General features: G+C 41.9%; 1 protein-coding gene across 2 annotated transcripts in view; it reads right to left on the bottom strand.

The window, feature by feature from the left end:
- LOC143765267 (unconventional myosin-XVB-like) overlaps positions 1-13,230 on the bottom strand; it is a 161,201-nt gene that overhangs the window by 37,345 nt on the left and 110,626 nt on the right. For both annotated transcript variants that reach the window (XM_077251750.1, XM_077251751.1), the window contains exons 38-39: positions 8,584-8,732; positions 8,303-8,427 (exon numbers count right to left, since the gene is read on the bottom strand). In XM_077251750.1, the coding sequence (XP_077107865.1) occupies positions 8,303-8,427; positions 8,584-8,732 (274 nt within the window). The remainder of the gene's footprint in view (positions 1-8,302; positions 8,428-8,583; positions 8,733-13,230) is intronic.

Genomic DNA, 13,230 nt, shown 5'->3' with positions numbered 1-13,230 from the left:
GCAACCCATCCACTCACAGCATAGGCAACAACAGCTTAAGAGACCCATTGTTTCATAATGGCCCTTTAAGAAGATTAATGCCACCTGATGCACCAGTAAAAATAGGCTCTGTGACTTTAAGAGTCCCTCCTTCATAAATGAAGCAAGATGGGTCTACTTATGTGTCACACACCACATGGCCAGCTAGGGTTGTTAAATGTTGCAATGACACTTCACAGTGAATGCATTTGTAGTGGTTGAAAGCAATGTTAAAGTTGAAAAACGCTTCAAAAACGCAGCGTCTGAACTAAGCCTAAGTGGGAGAGGAAATTTTCGGTCTGGGGTTAAATATTTGGCCTTACAGGCAAGTCATATTGACATATGACATATTTCCAAGCAAAACCCATTTTGGTTTCGTTTTCATGTGTTTTTTGTGGCACCAGGAAAAATGGCATGAATCTCGGAAAAAAAATGATTAAGGCTGTGAACTAGGAGTCAGGAATGCTTCCAGGGGCGATCCCCATGAGGTCCCTGTGTCATTTGAGCAGTGTTTCCATCATTTTCAGACGTTTTTAGACCTTAAAAGGACCCCCGGGGGGGATCACGGTAAAAATACTTGGGTCTCCCATAGACTTATATTGGGCTTGTTGTTCTGGCCGAGTACCCGAGTATCCCGATTGGCTCGACCCGAGCAACTAGCACCCTAGCATTTTAATGCTCGCCCATCACTAGCTATTAACCCTTACACACTTTCAGACTCCCTACACTCATCATTGTCCTCAATCTCCTTTTTCCTGTCCTGATCTGGCTGTGCATCACTTCAATGACACTCTAAGAAGCACCCTTGACCAAGTAACTCCCCTCACCCTCAGAACCTCCAAACACAGAGTAAAACAGCCCTGGCTCACATCGCAAACCCGATTTCTCCAGCAATGCTCTAGGTGTGCTGAACGCTTATAGAGTAAAACTCGCACACCAGAAGACTTCATACACTTAAAATTTATGTTAAAAAACTATAATTCTGCCCTTCACCTTGCCAAACAGACCTACTTCACCACTCTGATCTCCTCACTATCCAACAACCCCAAAAAACTTTTTGACATCTTTCACTCTCTCCTCAGGCCAAAAGCACAAGCCCCTATCACAGACATTTGTGCTGATGACCTGGCCTCCCACTTTATAGAGAAAATAGATAATATCAGTCAGGAAATCCGCTCCCAGACACCAAGTGCAGTTACTCCCATCCCTCCCTGCATCTCCCATGGCTCACTCTCCACATTCGATCCCATCACAGAAGAAGTCTCCAAGCTCCTCTCTTCTTCTCATCAGACTACATGCGCTACCGACCCCATTCCCTCACATCTCCTCCAGTCTCTCTCCAAACGTCACAACTCACCTAACTGCAATCTTTAATCTCTCCCTCTCCTCTGGCATTTTCCCCTCCTCCTTCAAACACTATCATTACTCCATTACTAAAGAAACCCGCCCTCGACCCATCCTGCACAAATAACTACAGACCAGTCTCCAATCTCCCCTTCATATCTAAACTCTTAGAGCGCCTGATCTACTCCCGCCTTACCCGTTACCTCTCCACTCATTCCCTCCTAGACCCTTCACAGTCCAGTTTCCGCCTCTACATTCGACAGAAACTGCACTCATCAAAGTGACCAATGACCTGACAGCAAAATGTAATGGTGACCACTCTCTGCTCATTCTTCTCGACCTCTCTGCAGCTTTTGACACTGTTGACCACCCTCTCCTACTCTCTAGGCTTCAGTCACTAGGCATTAAGGACATTGCTCTCTCCTGGTTCTCCTCCTATCTTTCTGACCTCTCCTTCAGTGTTCTGTTCTCTGGCTCCACTTCATCTCCTCTTCCTCTCACTGTTGGGGTACCTCAGGGCTCAGTCCTTGGCCCCCTTCTCTTCTCCCTCTACATGGCCCCAATTGGACAGACCATCAGCAGATTTGGCTTTCAGTACCATGTACCATGTTTATACCGATGACACACAACTATACACATCATCCCCTGACCTTACTCCCTGCTGTACTACAGAACGCCACTGACTGTCTGTCTACAGTCTCCAACATCATGTCCGCATCATGTTTTGGAGAACCAGCTCAGTGTTTATTAGTCCTGAGACAATAGTATGCATAGCGGTTACCCCTCTCTTTCTCTCTGTTTTTCTATCCCATCTTTTATTTAAGGACACTCTTATTGCCCTTTGCGGGTTGAGACGGATTGACACCATGGGCAAAAACAAGAGCCAACTGGTCGCGGCTCTGGTGCAACTGCAAATCGCTCATAGCCCAGCAGGCGCAGAAGCAAAAATGCTGCTGCAGCAGAGATCCAACCACTGAATGCTGGCCCTACTTTCAGCTGGGGTGGATTGGACCCCCACCTGCAGGCGGCCTTGGAACAACTCCCCTCCAACGTCCATGATGGATGTCTGAGTCTGAACCAGCAATATCAGCAGGAGGCCCAAGCTGAGCACCGAGCTGAGCAAGAGGCCCTAAGAAACCATGAACTGCAGCTGGCCGAACTCAGAGCCGTACCATCTACCATGTGGAGCAGTGAGTCCAGCAATGCTCCATCCCCTAAACCCCGGTCAGAGCACTTTCCTGTGATGGAAAAGGACGGAGACCACCTTTGCACAGCTGCGAGACCTGATGATCAAAGACCAGTTCCTACATCTTTGCCCAGCTGAGGTGCGACAGTTCGTGATGGACAGAGAGCTTCGAGTTCCAAACCGGAACTGGGAAGTGGGATATAAATAAATCCCCTTCAGAAAAGAACCGGGGCCAACCAAACAACCCCGGTTCATGACACACATTAGTTCATAGGACAATAGATTATGAATCCCATTCCCTTGTTAGCTGAAATAATTTTACTATCGTGTTAGGTCATGTACCGACAGTGGTCAGGTCAGAGCCAACTTAATAAGGAAGCGATACATATATCAGACCATGTCATACAGTCAGTATAAAGCTAATTCATGGTATAAATCAAGGCACAAAATGGGGAAAAATAAATTGGAATCCTCTCACACATTCTGTATTTATCTTCCAAGTAGGGATGTATCTTTCCCTAGTTTAGTCCTCCAGGGGAAAATAAATGGAGTATGGATTAGCCCTATAGGTCCCTATAGTGGCTCAAGCTAGATCTGACCCCAAATACTCCTGCCCTGACAAGAACAGTCCACAACTAGGCCTGTAATGGAGGCCCTGCACTCTCCCTTATTGCACATCCCAACGCGTTTCATCCATGCAGCTCTTCAGTGGACTGACTTGTATTCAGGCACAAGGTTTCTAAAGTGCTAGGTGCATAATAAAACATGGGTCCATGCACTCTCTGTCCTATTCTGCAGAGAATGAGTGCTAAACAAGGGCTTGTATATAAGCATTGGACAATTAACAAACAATTGATGTAATTATGGACCTACTCCTTAATGTCGGGCCAATAGTGAGAGATACCGCTCTATAATAGCTCTGTCATATTCAATCTGTGATCTGCAAACAGCCGCCAATTCGGGCCATTGAGATACTTGCCGAAGTCACTTCCAGTTTCTTGTTACACAGAACGCTTGCTCTTCCGTGACGTAATTTACAGTTGTGCGGAACGCACAATTGTGTCATTTCTGCGATTTGGAACACAAACACTGGTATTCCCTTTCTCTCGGCGATCTACAACATCCCACATCATTTGCATATCTCTCAATCCATCAAAAGCACCCCACAATTATACACTGTGTGCAGAATTATTAGGCAAGTTGTATTTTGATCACATGATACTTTTTATACATGTTGTCCTACTCCAAGCTGTTCAGGCTTGAGAGCCAAATACCAATTAAGTAAATCAAGTGATGTGCATCTCTGTAATGAGGAGGGGTGTTGTCTAATGACATCAAAACCCTATATAAGGTGTGCTTAATTATTAAGCAACTTCCTTTCCTTTGGCAAAATGGGTCAGAAGAGAGATTTTACGCACTCTAAAAAGTCCAAAATTGTGAGCTGTCTTGCAGAGGGATGCAGCAGTCTTGAAATTGCCAAACTTTTGAAGCTTGATCAAATAATCAAGCGTTTCATGGCAAAAAAAAAGCGCAAAATAACTGCCCATGAATTGAGGAAAATCAAGCGTGAAGCTGCCAAGATACCATTTGCCACCAGTTTTGCCATATTCTAGAGCTGCAACGTTCCTGGAGTAACAAAAAGCACAAGGTGTGCGATACTCAGGGACATAGCCAAGGTAAGGAAGGCTGAAAATCGATCACCTTTGAACAAGAAACAGATAAAACGTCAAGACTGGGCCAAGACATATCTTAAGTCTGACTTTTCAAAGGTTTTATGGACTGATGATGGGCCAAAGGTTGGATCAGTAAAGGGCAGAGAGCTCCACTCCAACTCAGACACCAGCAAGGTGGAGGTGGGGTACGGTATGGGCTGGTATCATCAAAGATGAACTTGTGGGACCTTTTCGGGTTGAGGATGGAGTGAAGCTCAACTCCCAGACCTACTGCCAGTTTCTGGAAGACAACTTCTTCAAGCAGTGGTACAGGAAGAAGTCGGTATCGTTCAAAAAAAATATGATTTTCATGCAGGACAATGCTCCATCACATGCCTTCAACTACTCCACAGCGTGGCTGGCCAGTAAAGGTCTCAAAGAAGAAAAAATAATGACATGGCCCCCTTGTTCACCTGATCTGAACCCCATAGAGAACCTGTGGTCCCTCATAAAATGTGAGATCTACAGTGAGGGTAAACAGTACACCTCTCACAACAGTGTCTGGGGGGCTGTGGTGGCTGCTGCACGCAATGTTGATCGTAAACAGATCAAGCAACTGACAGAATCTATGGATGGAAGGCTGATGAGTGTCATCATAAAGAAAGGTGGCTATATTGGTCACTAATTGATTTGGGTTTTGTTTTTGCATGTCAGAAATGTTTATTTCTAAATTTTGTGCAGTTTTATTGGTTTACCTGGTGAAAATAAACAAGTGAGATGGGAATATATTTGGTTTTTATTAAGTTGCCTAACAATTCTGCACAGTAATAGTTACCTGCACAAACAGATATCCTCCTAAGATAGCCAAATCTAAAAAAAAAAACCACTCCAACTTCTAAAAATATTGAGCTTTGATATTTATGAGTCTTTTGGGTTGATTGATAACATAGTTGTTGATCAATAATAAAAATAATCCTCTAAAATACAACTTGCCTAATAATTCTGCACACAGTGTATGTGTATCTCAGTGGGGATTCATCATGTATCCAACCATATGACACAGTGGAGTAATTTAAAAGAATAGGAGGCACAAATACTTCTATTTTAGTGGACTAATTTGCTCCCCCAAAAAATTCTTTCACAAATGTGTATAATTATACTATCCAAGACTAATCCAGAGGGAATACTTTGGGGTATGGAGACAAGGGAGGAGGGGAATATTTTAGCCATATGAATAGCAGGATTCCTCAGATGGAGATCAGTGTATATAGAATACGCAGACTGAGAGTTAATTAGTAATTAGAGGGATTTCCTCACTTTGGGCGCAATTATTCTGTGGCAACGTGTAAAATGTATATTGATTAAAGGGTTTTATCGGCAATTTTGGAAACTTCTTGTTCCACATACACCTGCTGGGTCACTTCAATAGTAGATAGCAAGCAAAGGTAGATATCTTAAATAAGACACCCATAATTGATCTGCTCGTTAAGACCTTGTGGCATGTTGACTCATATAGAAAATCCACTTTGTTTGCCAAATTTCCCAAATTTTCCATGTGAGAAATGGTCAAATCTGGGAATTTGTAAACGTTCTTGCTTAATTTCTGGTCCAAATAACAATACTATAATACATTTTCAAACACTAAAATCCTTATATGGTTTACCAGAGGAGGAGTTATTTAAATTATTAAGAATTTTATTAGAAGCAAGTTAAACCTTCCTCTAGCCTTACCAAGAATAATTAGCAATCTACTTAATACCACCCAATTAGATTCAGTTTGGAATTTGAAGAGTATTTATACCTTCTTGAACTCAGATATTGAATTTGTTAAATCAAATTCAATTCTAAAATGAGAATCATTTTCAATTTTTGACTAATAAAGTTTTCCTTGGATTTCACTACGTTTGTCTCACTTGAATACCACTCCTCTTTTCATCTCATATTTAAAATAGGGAAACAAAAAATAACCATGTCTCCCCATTTATCCTTACTTTCCCTAGACGCAGATTCACTTTCAAAAGATACCAAATTAATTTCCCTTCATACTTTTACAGTAGTTAAACTGCTTATATTGGCCAAATAGAAAACTGCTAATATTCCTAGTATTAACGAAATAATAGAAAAAAAATCTTAATTCATAATTAATTTTAAACTGCTCTATCACTTAGAAATAACTTGCTTCAAAAAAATGAAGCCAAGTGGTCAACTTGGAACACTTTTATTTAATCCTAGGCAGCAGAGTTTCTGTATTCCTTTTTACTATGTTGTAGTTTGTTATAAAGCCAGTAAATTAAAATTATATGTTAAGTTTATACACTTTTTGGAACTTAGTCATTTTTTGTCAGTGACATATACCTTCTCAGAGGACTATTTTTATCCTTCCTCTTTTCCCTTTTTAAATGTCCCTGTTATTCTTTCCAATCCCATCCCATCCTTTCTCCCCTTTTTATTATGTTATCCCTTTTCCATTCCCCTTTGCCTTCTCTCCTTTTTCATCTACCCTAATTTCCCCTTTTCCTTCCCTATCTAAACTTTATCCTTACCCATGTCACTTTTTGTTTCACTTCTTTTTTACTTCTTATAGCTTATTCTCTTCTTATTTAGGGATTGGTGTTACACTGATATTACTTGTTGATTAATATTTTTGGTTATAATATAGCATAATCCTTTTCAGCTATTTGTTGATTATTACTTCCTACTTTACCCTTCAACTTAATTGTAAAAAATCCCCAAATACAAATTATTGAAACAGAAAATCCACTTTGTTTATTTTTTTCAGTATGATTTTATCCCAATTTCCCCCCTCATTGGTCTAAGTACCTTCTCAATACCCATAAATCTTAGGGTACTGATATCTCCTTCATGGCAGTTATTAATATGTTGTGATATTGATGTGTACCTTTTGTGTTCAACATCACCTACATGTTCCCCTATACTTTGTTTGAATTCTCCGATCGGTTTACCAATACATTCCATGCCACAAACACAAGTAGCCTAATATATTACTCCCTTTGTACTACAATTGATGAATTCCTCCACTATGTATCTCCTCCCCGTTATATTACTGGTAAAGGTGTTTCCTACTTGAATGTGGGAACATGCCACACAATGGCCATACTCGAAGCAACCCTTTAGATCATTGGATAACCAGGTGGTGGCGATGGGCTTTTTAAAGTGTCTATGTATCAGTCTGTCATTCTTATCTTCCCTTCTTATAGGTAATTTGGGGACGTTTAGTCAATTTGGTACCGATATCTGAGTCCATGAGTAGGATGGGTTTGTTAACGATTTTCCGTAGCCCTTTCGATGCCCCATTGTTGTAGGTGGTTATAATAATAAATAATAATAATAATTTTTATTTTTATATAGCGCTAACATATTCAGCAGTGCTTTACAGTTTTGCCCCCATTATCACTGGTGTCCCCGATGGGACTCACAATCTAAATTCCCTATCAGTGTGTCTTTGGAATGTGGGAGGAAACCGGAGTACCAGGAGTAAGCCCACGCAAACACGGGGAGAACATACAAACTCCTTGCAGATCTTGTCCTGGGTGGGATTTGAACCCAGGACCCCAGCGCTGCAAGGCTGCAGTGCTAACAACTGAGCCACCGTGCTGCCCTGCCACTGTCATTATAAATCTGGCTACACCTGTATCAGTTCTTTTGGGTTGTAGTAACTCCAATCTGTTTCCACCTTTCACTTCTTTGTAGGCCTTTTTATAATGCTTTTCTTTTAAGGAACCTATTCCTCAGTTCCCCCGCCTGGACATCAAAAAGTTGTTCAGTTGAACAATTCCTACGGATGCTAAGGTACTGCCCTTTGGAAATACCTCTTTTTAGATGACTTGGGTGATTAGTATTCCATTGGAGCAGGCTTACTGACATCTGCCTCATAAATCACAGCATCATATTGCCATTGAGAATATATTAGTGTCTCTGAAGTAACAAGTGTATCCCATAGCATTCACAAACCACTTATAGCATCAGACAAATGCATAGTTTGAGAGGATGCATGACATTACCATGCTAGGGCATAATTATCACCCTTAGACATTAGATTATTATAGTAATTATACTAAATAGATAGTACGGGGTTACTCACTTGTCTGGTGGAGTGCTCATTCCTTTTATCCGATGCAGAATAGCAGCCACTTTCCCTGTGTATATTTCCAGCTTATCTTGTGAGTTCAGTAACAAGGCTTTTCCTTGTTGGTAGTCGTGACGTAACTAAAAGGTGATACGTTTACAACATAGATGTTATATAAAAGATCATTGTTACTGTGTATAACTTATGTATACATAGCCCAATATTACAGCTCAGTAAACCATTGGCATTGTGTGTATTACATGGAATCATGAATAAGTGAATGTGTGATATAGTACCTGGCTGAAATGTACTTGTATATATAATTCAGTGCGCCCCTTCAAAGTGGATTTCCATGTAACTCTTCTAAACTCCAGTGTCACAGAATTGTCCTCAAGAAGAAAATCATGGATATAGTCGCCAGCACGCAGAGGCCGCACCACTTCTCCTGTAATGAGCAAAATTAGTCATACATGTTCCACCACTTATCTTTCATTTCTTTAGCTTAAAGTGAATCTGTCACTCCCTGGATTAATTTAAGCTATTACTTTAAGAATACAGATGATAGAATGGTTAAATTAGTCTTACCTGTATGCCTCATAGCTGTGGTGTAGATGCTGAGAAAAGCAGTTTTAATGTTATATGTTAATGATTTGTTCCAGGCTCTGGGGCATGCGGTGCTTGGAAGAAATTACTGCCTCATCACTTCATTATAATGGCACACCCCTCTCATGCACGTCCACACTGACCTGTGACGTGCAGTTGCAGCGCTGTGATCGCATGTGCTGTCCACTCGCGCGCTTATGTGAACCTTATCCACCCTTCTATGAGCAGTGTCTTCATGATCTTCTGCTCTGACGCCACTAAGTCTCTGCTACTGCACAGTGACTCCCCGGAAGAAGATCGATGGAGACTCTGCCCATAGAAAGGCGGATAAGGTTCACATAAGCGCACGGGTGGACAGCACATGCGTGGGATCACAGCGCCGCACCTGCATGTCACAGGTCAGTGTGACATGCATGGGAAGGGTGTGCCATTATAATGGAGAGAGGAGGCAGGGACAAATCATTAACTAGCTTCTTCCAGGGGCGCCCCCGGAAGAACCTGGCGGCGAAACGCGCGTCGGGGCGAGGGGACGCCTGGAGAAGCTCTGCAGCAGGTATATACTTTACAAAATAGCTATTTTGAGCACAATATTTCCCTGTATATTGGGGCTGTCCCAGCCTATTGTACTCGGTGCCTTTTATGGCCTGGGGTATTTTGATACTCTGATTTTGGTATTGGGATTCAGATCCCCATAGGGTTCTTGGTATATAAACTTGTTGCAGATCTCCATTTATGTTCTCATAGGATAGACTTTAGCTGATATATCTTAGCACCGCCGATATAGGATCCCTGTTATTCATTACTATGTATTAAGTGCAGGTGGTTGCTATACTTTTATGCTCAGTATTGGTGTCTATATGATTTATGGCATCCTCTATTATGGTTATTTTGGAATATATCAACTGTTTTTTATCTATTTATTGTTAATAAAAATATTTTTATTTTATATGAATTTTGTGAGATCTCTTCTTAGCCCCATGATTATATCTATGGGACTAGTTTTGATATAGTGGTTGAAGTGCCCGAAGTGAATCACCAAATCACATTTGGTGATTTATTATTGATTCAGTAGTATAAAAGTCACAAAAAGTGGTTGAAGACAACAGCACAAAAATTAAAAAGGCAGAAAAGAAATATTCACTCCCAGCTTGGTGTGACAAAGGTCCATGCCAGTCAGAAACATGTTGACTGGGAGCGCAGTGGATATTTCTTTTCCGCCTTTTTAATTTTTTTGCTGTTGTGTTCAACCACTTTTTGTGACTTTTATACTACTGGATCAATAACGCAATTCTTTTATTTTAAGATGTGTGCGCTGGCTATCGTTTTTGCCTATTTTGCTATTACTGGGGTATTTTGCCATGCACCTGGACAGATGAGCAGATTGCTCTTTTTCATATTTTCTATTATCTGGCAAATGATTTTTAAGCCAGCTGAAAAATCATTGTGCCTAGCGAAACAGCATTTTGCTTATTTGTCAGGTGTTTGCAGGCATGGGACGATAATTGGCAACTAGCTTTCTTTGGAACCCTTGTTCCCTTATTATTGGCCGCTGGGCATTAAGTTTTTTTTCTGTGTTGAGAGATCCTTGTTATAACAGAGAAACAGCACATTGTAAAATACTAAAAAATGCAAAACAGACCTATGAGCAGAGTCAACTGGACCTCTTTTTAAGAAGTCTGTCAGAACAAAATGACTGTTCAAACTACACCATGTTCCAAATTATTATACAAATTACATTTTTCTTGGATTTTCCTAAATGGTAGGTGCAAATGATAGTCAGTCTAATAAAAGTCATCACTCGTTAGAGTATACATCAAATTTTATTGAAGAAACCACCCAATGATAACAGTATAATGTCCAAAATGAATAAAAGCTCAAAATGCACTGTTCCAAATTATTAGGCACAGTAGAATTTCTAAACATTTGATATTTTAAAGAACTGAAAATGCTCATTTGTGGAATTTGCAGCATTAGGAGGTCACATTCACTGAACAAAAAAGCTATTTAACTCCAAAACATCCTAGCAGGCCAAGTTACCGTACATGTTAACATAGGACCCCTTCTTTGATATCACCTTCACAATTCTTGCATCCATTGAACTTGTGAGTTTTTGGAGAGTTTCCACTTGTATTTCTTTGCATGAAGTCAGAATAACCTCCTAGAGCTGCTGTTTGGATGTGAACTGCCTCCCACCCTCATAGATCTTTTGCTTGATGATACCCCAAAGGTTCTCGATAGGGTTGAGGTCAGGGGAAGATGGTGGCCACACCATGAGTTTATCTCCTTTTATGCCCATAGAAGCCAATGACTCAGAGGTATTCTTTGCAGCATGAGATGGTGCATTGTCATGCATGAAGATGATTTTGCTCCTGAAGGCACGTTTCTGCTTTTTATATCATGGAAGAAAGTTGTCAGTCAGAAACTCTATATACTTTGCAGAGGTCATTTTCACACCTTCAGGAACCTTAAAGGACCCTACCAGCTGTTTTCCCATTATTCCAGCCCAAAACATGACTCCTCCACCTCCTTGCTAACGTCGCAGCCTTGTTGGGACATGGTGGCCATCCACCAACCATCCACTACTCCATCCATCTGGACCATCCAGGGTTGCTCGACACTCATCAGTAAACAACACTGTTTGAAAATGAGTCTTCATGTATATCTGGGCCCACTGCAACCGTTTCTGCTTGTGAACACTGCTTAGGGGTGGCCGAATAGTAGGTTTATGCACCACAGCAAGCCTTTGAAGAATCCTACACCTTGAGGTTCGAAGGACTTCAGAGGCACCAGCAGCTTCAAATAACTCCACATCCAAAAAAGAAAAAAGAAAATGACCGGCACTGAAAAAGCTGATCTATTCAGGCTGGACGAGCTTGGTTTCCAAAGAGACTAGGGAGGTGCTCTGCATGTTTAGTCCGTGATTCAAATACGTGAAAAAAAGAAGAAATGCGGCACTCACCCGAAGTCTTCACCAACAATTATGTCCTTTATTTAGCACAATAAGCCATTACAGATGTGGTGCGGCATCGGCAGGAGTGTACAGGGGAGCGGGAGAGTGCAGAGACGAGACGACGGCCGTTTCGCGCAAAGGCGCTTCTACGGGTCCATGTGAGTTGTCCTGGTGATATCATTTCTTTTTATAGGATTAAACTCACCACAATATACAAAACAATATATACAAATTAAAAACAACTAATCTCCAGTTACTGACTGCATATCACAAGCAAATTAGATAAAAATTGCCATGTCAAGCTTATCATTAAGACCCCACGGACCTTGTGCATTTGTTTTTAGAATCCATCTGGCTTCGTGTTGTAATTAGTGTTGAGCATTCCGATACCGCAAGTATCGGGTATCGGCCGATATTTGCTGTATCGGAATTCCGATACCGAGATCCGATACTTTTGTGGTATCGGGTATCGGTATCGAAACAACATTAATGTGTAAAATAAAGAATTAAAATAAAAAATATTGCTATACTCACCTCTCCGACGCAGCCTGCACCTTACCGAGGGAACCGGCAGCGTTGTTTGCTTAAAATTCGCGCTTTAACTTCCTTACGCGAAGTCCCGGCTTGTGATTGGTCGCGCGCCGCCCATGTGGCCGGGACGCAACCAATCACAGCAAGCCGTGACGTAATTTCAGGTCCTTCAGGATTTTAAAATTACGTTCCGGCGTTGTGATTGGTTGCGTTTTAAAATGCGCGCGTGTCCAGCCTCCCGTGACGTCACGGCTTGTGATTGGTCGCCTCGCCCATGTGACCGCGACGCAACCAATCACAACGCCGGAACGTAATTTTAAAATCCTGAAGGACCTGAAATTACGTCACGGTTTGCTGTGATTGGTTGCGTCCCGGCCACATGGGCGAGGCGACCAATCACAAGCCGTGACGTCACGGGAGGCAGGAGGCGCGCATTTTAAAATGCGCGCGTGTCCAGCCTCCCGTGACGTCACGGCTTGTGATTGGTCGCCTCGCCCATGTGACTGCGACGCAACCAATCACAACGCCGGAACGTAATTTTAAAATCCTGAAGGACCTGAAATTACGTCACGGCTTGCTGTGATTGGTTGCGTCCCGGCCACATGGGCGGCGCGCGACCAATCACAAGCCGTGACGTCACGGAATGAAGAAAACGCGCGCATTTGAGGCAAAGAAGGCTCCCGGTTACGGCGGTAAAGTCCAGGGCGCGTCAGAGGGTGAGTATATCCCTATTTTTTTATTTTAATTCTTTATTTTACACATTTATATGGATCCCAGGGCCTGAAGGAGAGTTTCCTCTCCTTCAGACCCTGGGAACCATCAGGGATACCGTCCGATACATGAGTCCCATTGACTTGTA

This window comes from Ranitomeya variabilis, chromosome 4 (assembly GCF_051348905.1).
Source record: "Ranitomeya variabilis isolate aRanVar5 chromosome 4, aRanVar5.hap1, whole genome shotgun sequence".
In the NCBI taxonomy this organism is placed as follows: domain Eukaryota; kingdom Metazoa; phylum Chordata; class Amphibia; order Anura; family Dendrobatidae; genus Ranitomeya; species Ranitomeya variabilis.
The sequence above is the reverse complement of the archived record's forward strand: the minus strand, read 5'-3'. Positions and strand labels throughout refer to the sequence as shown.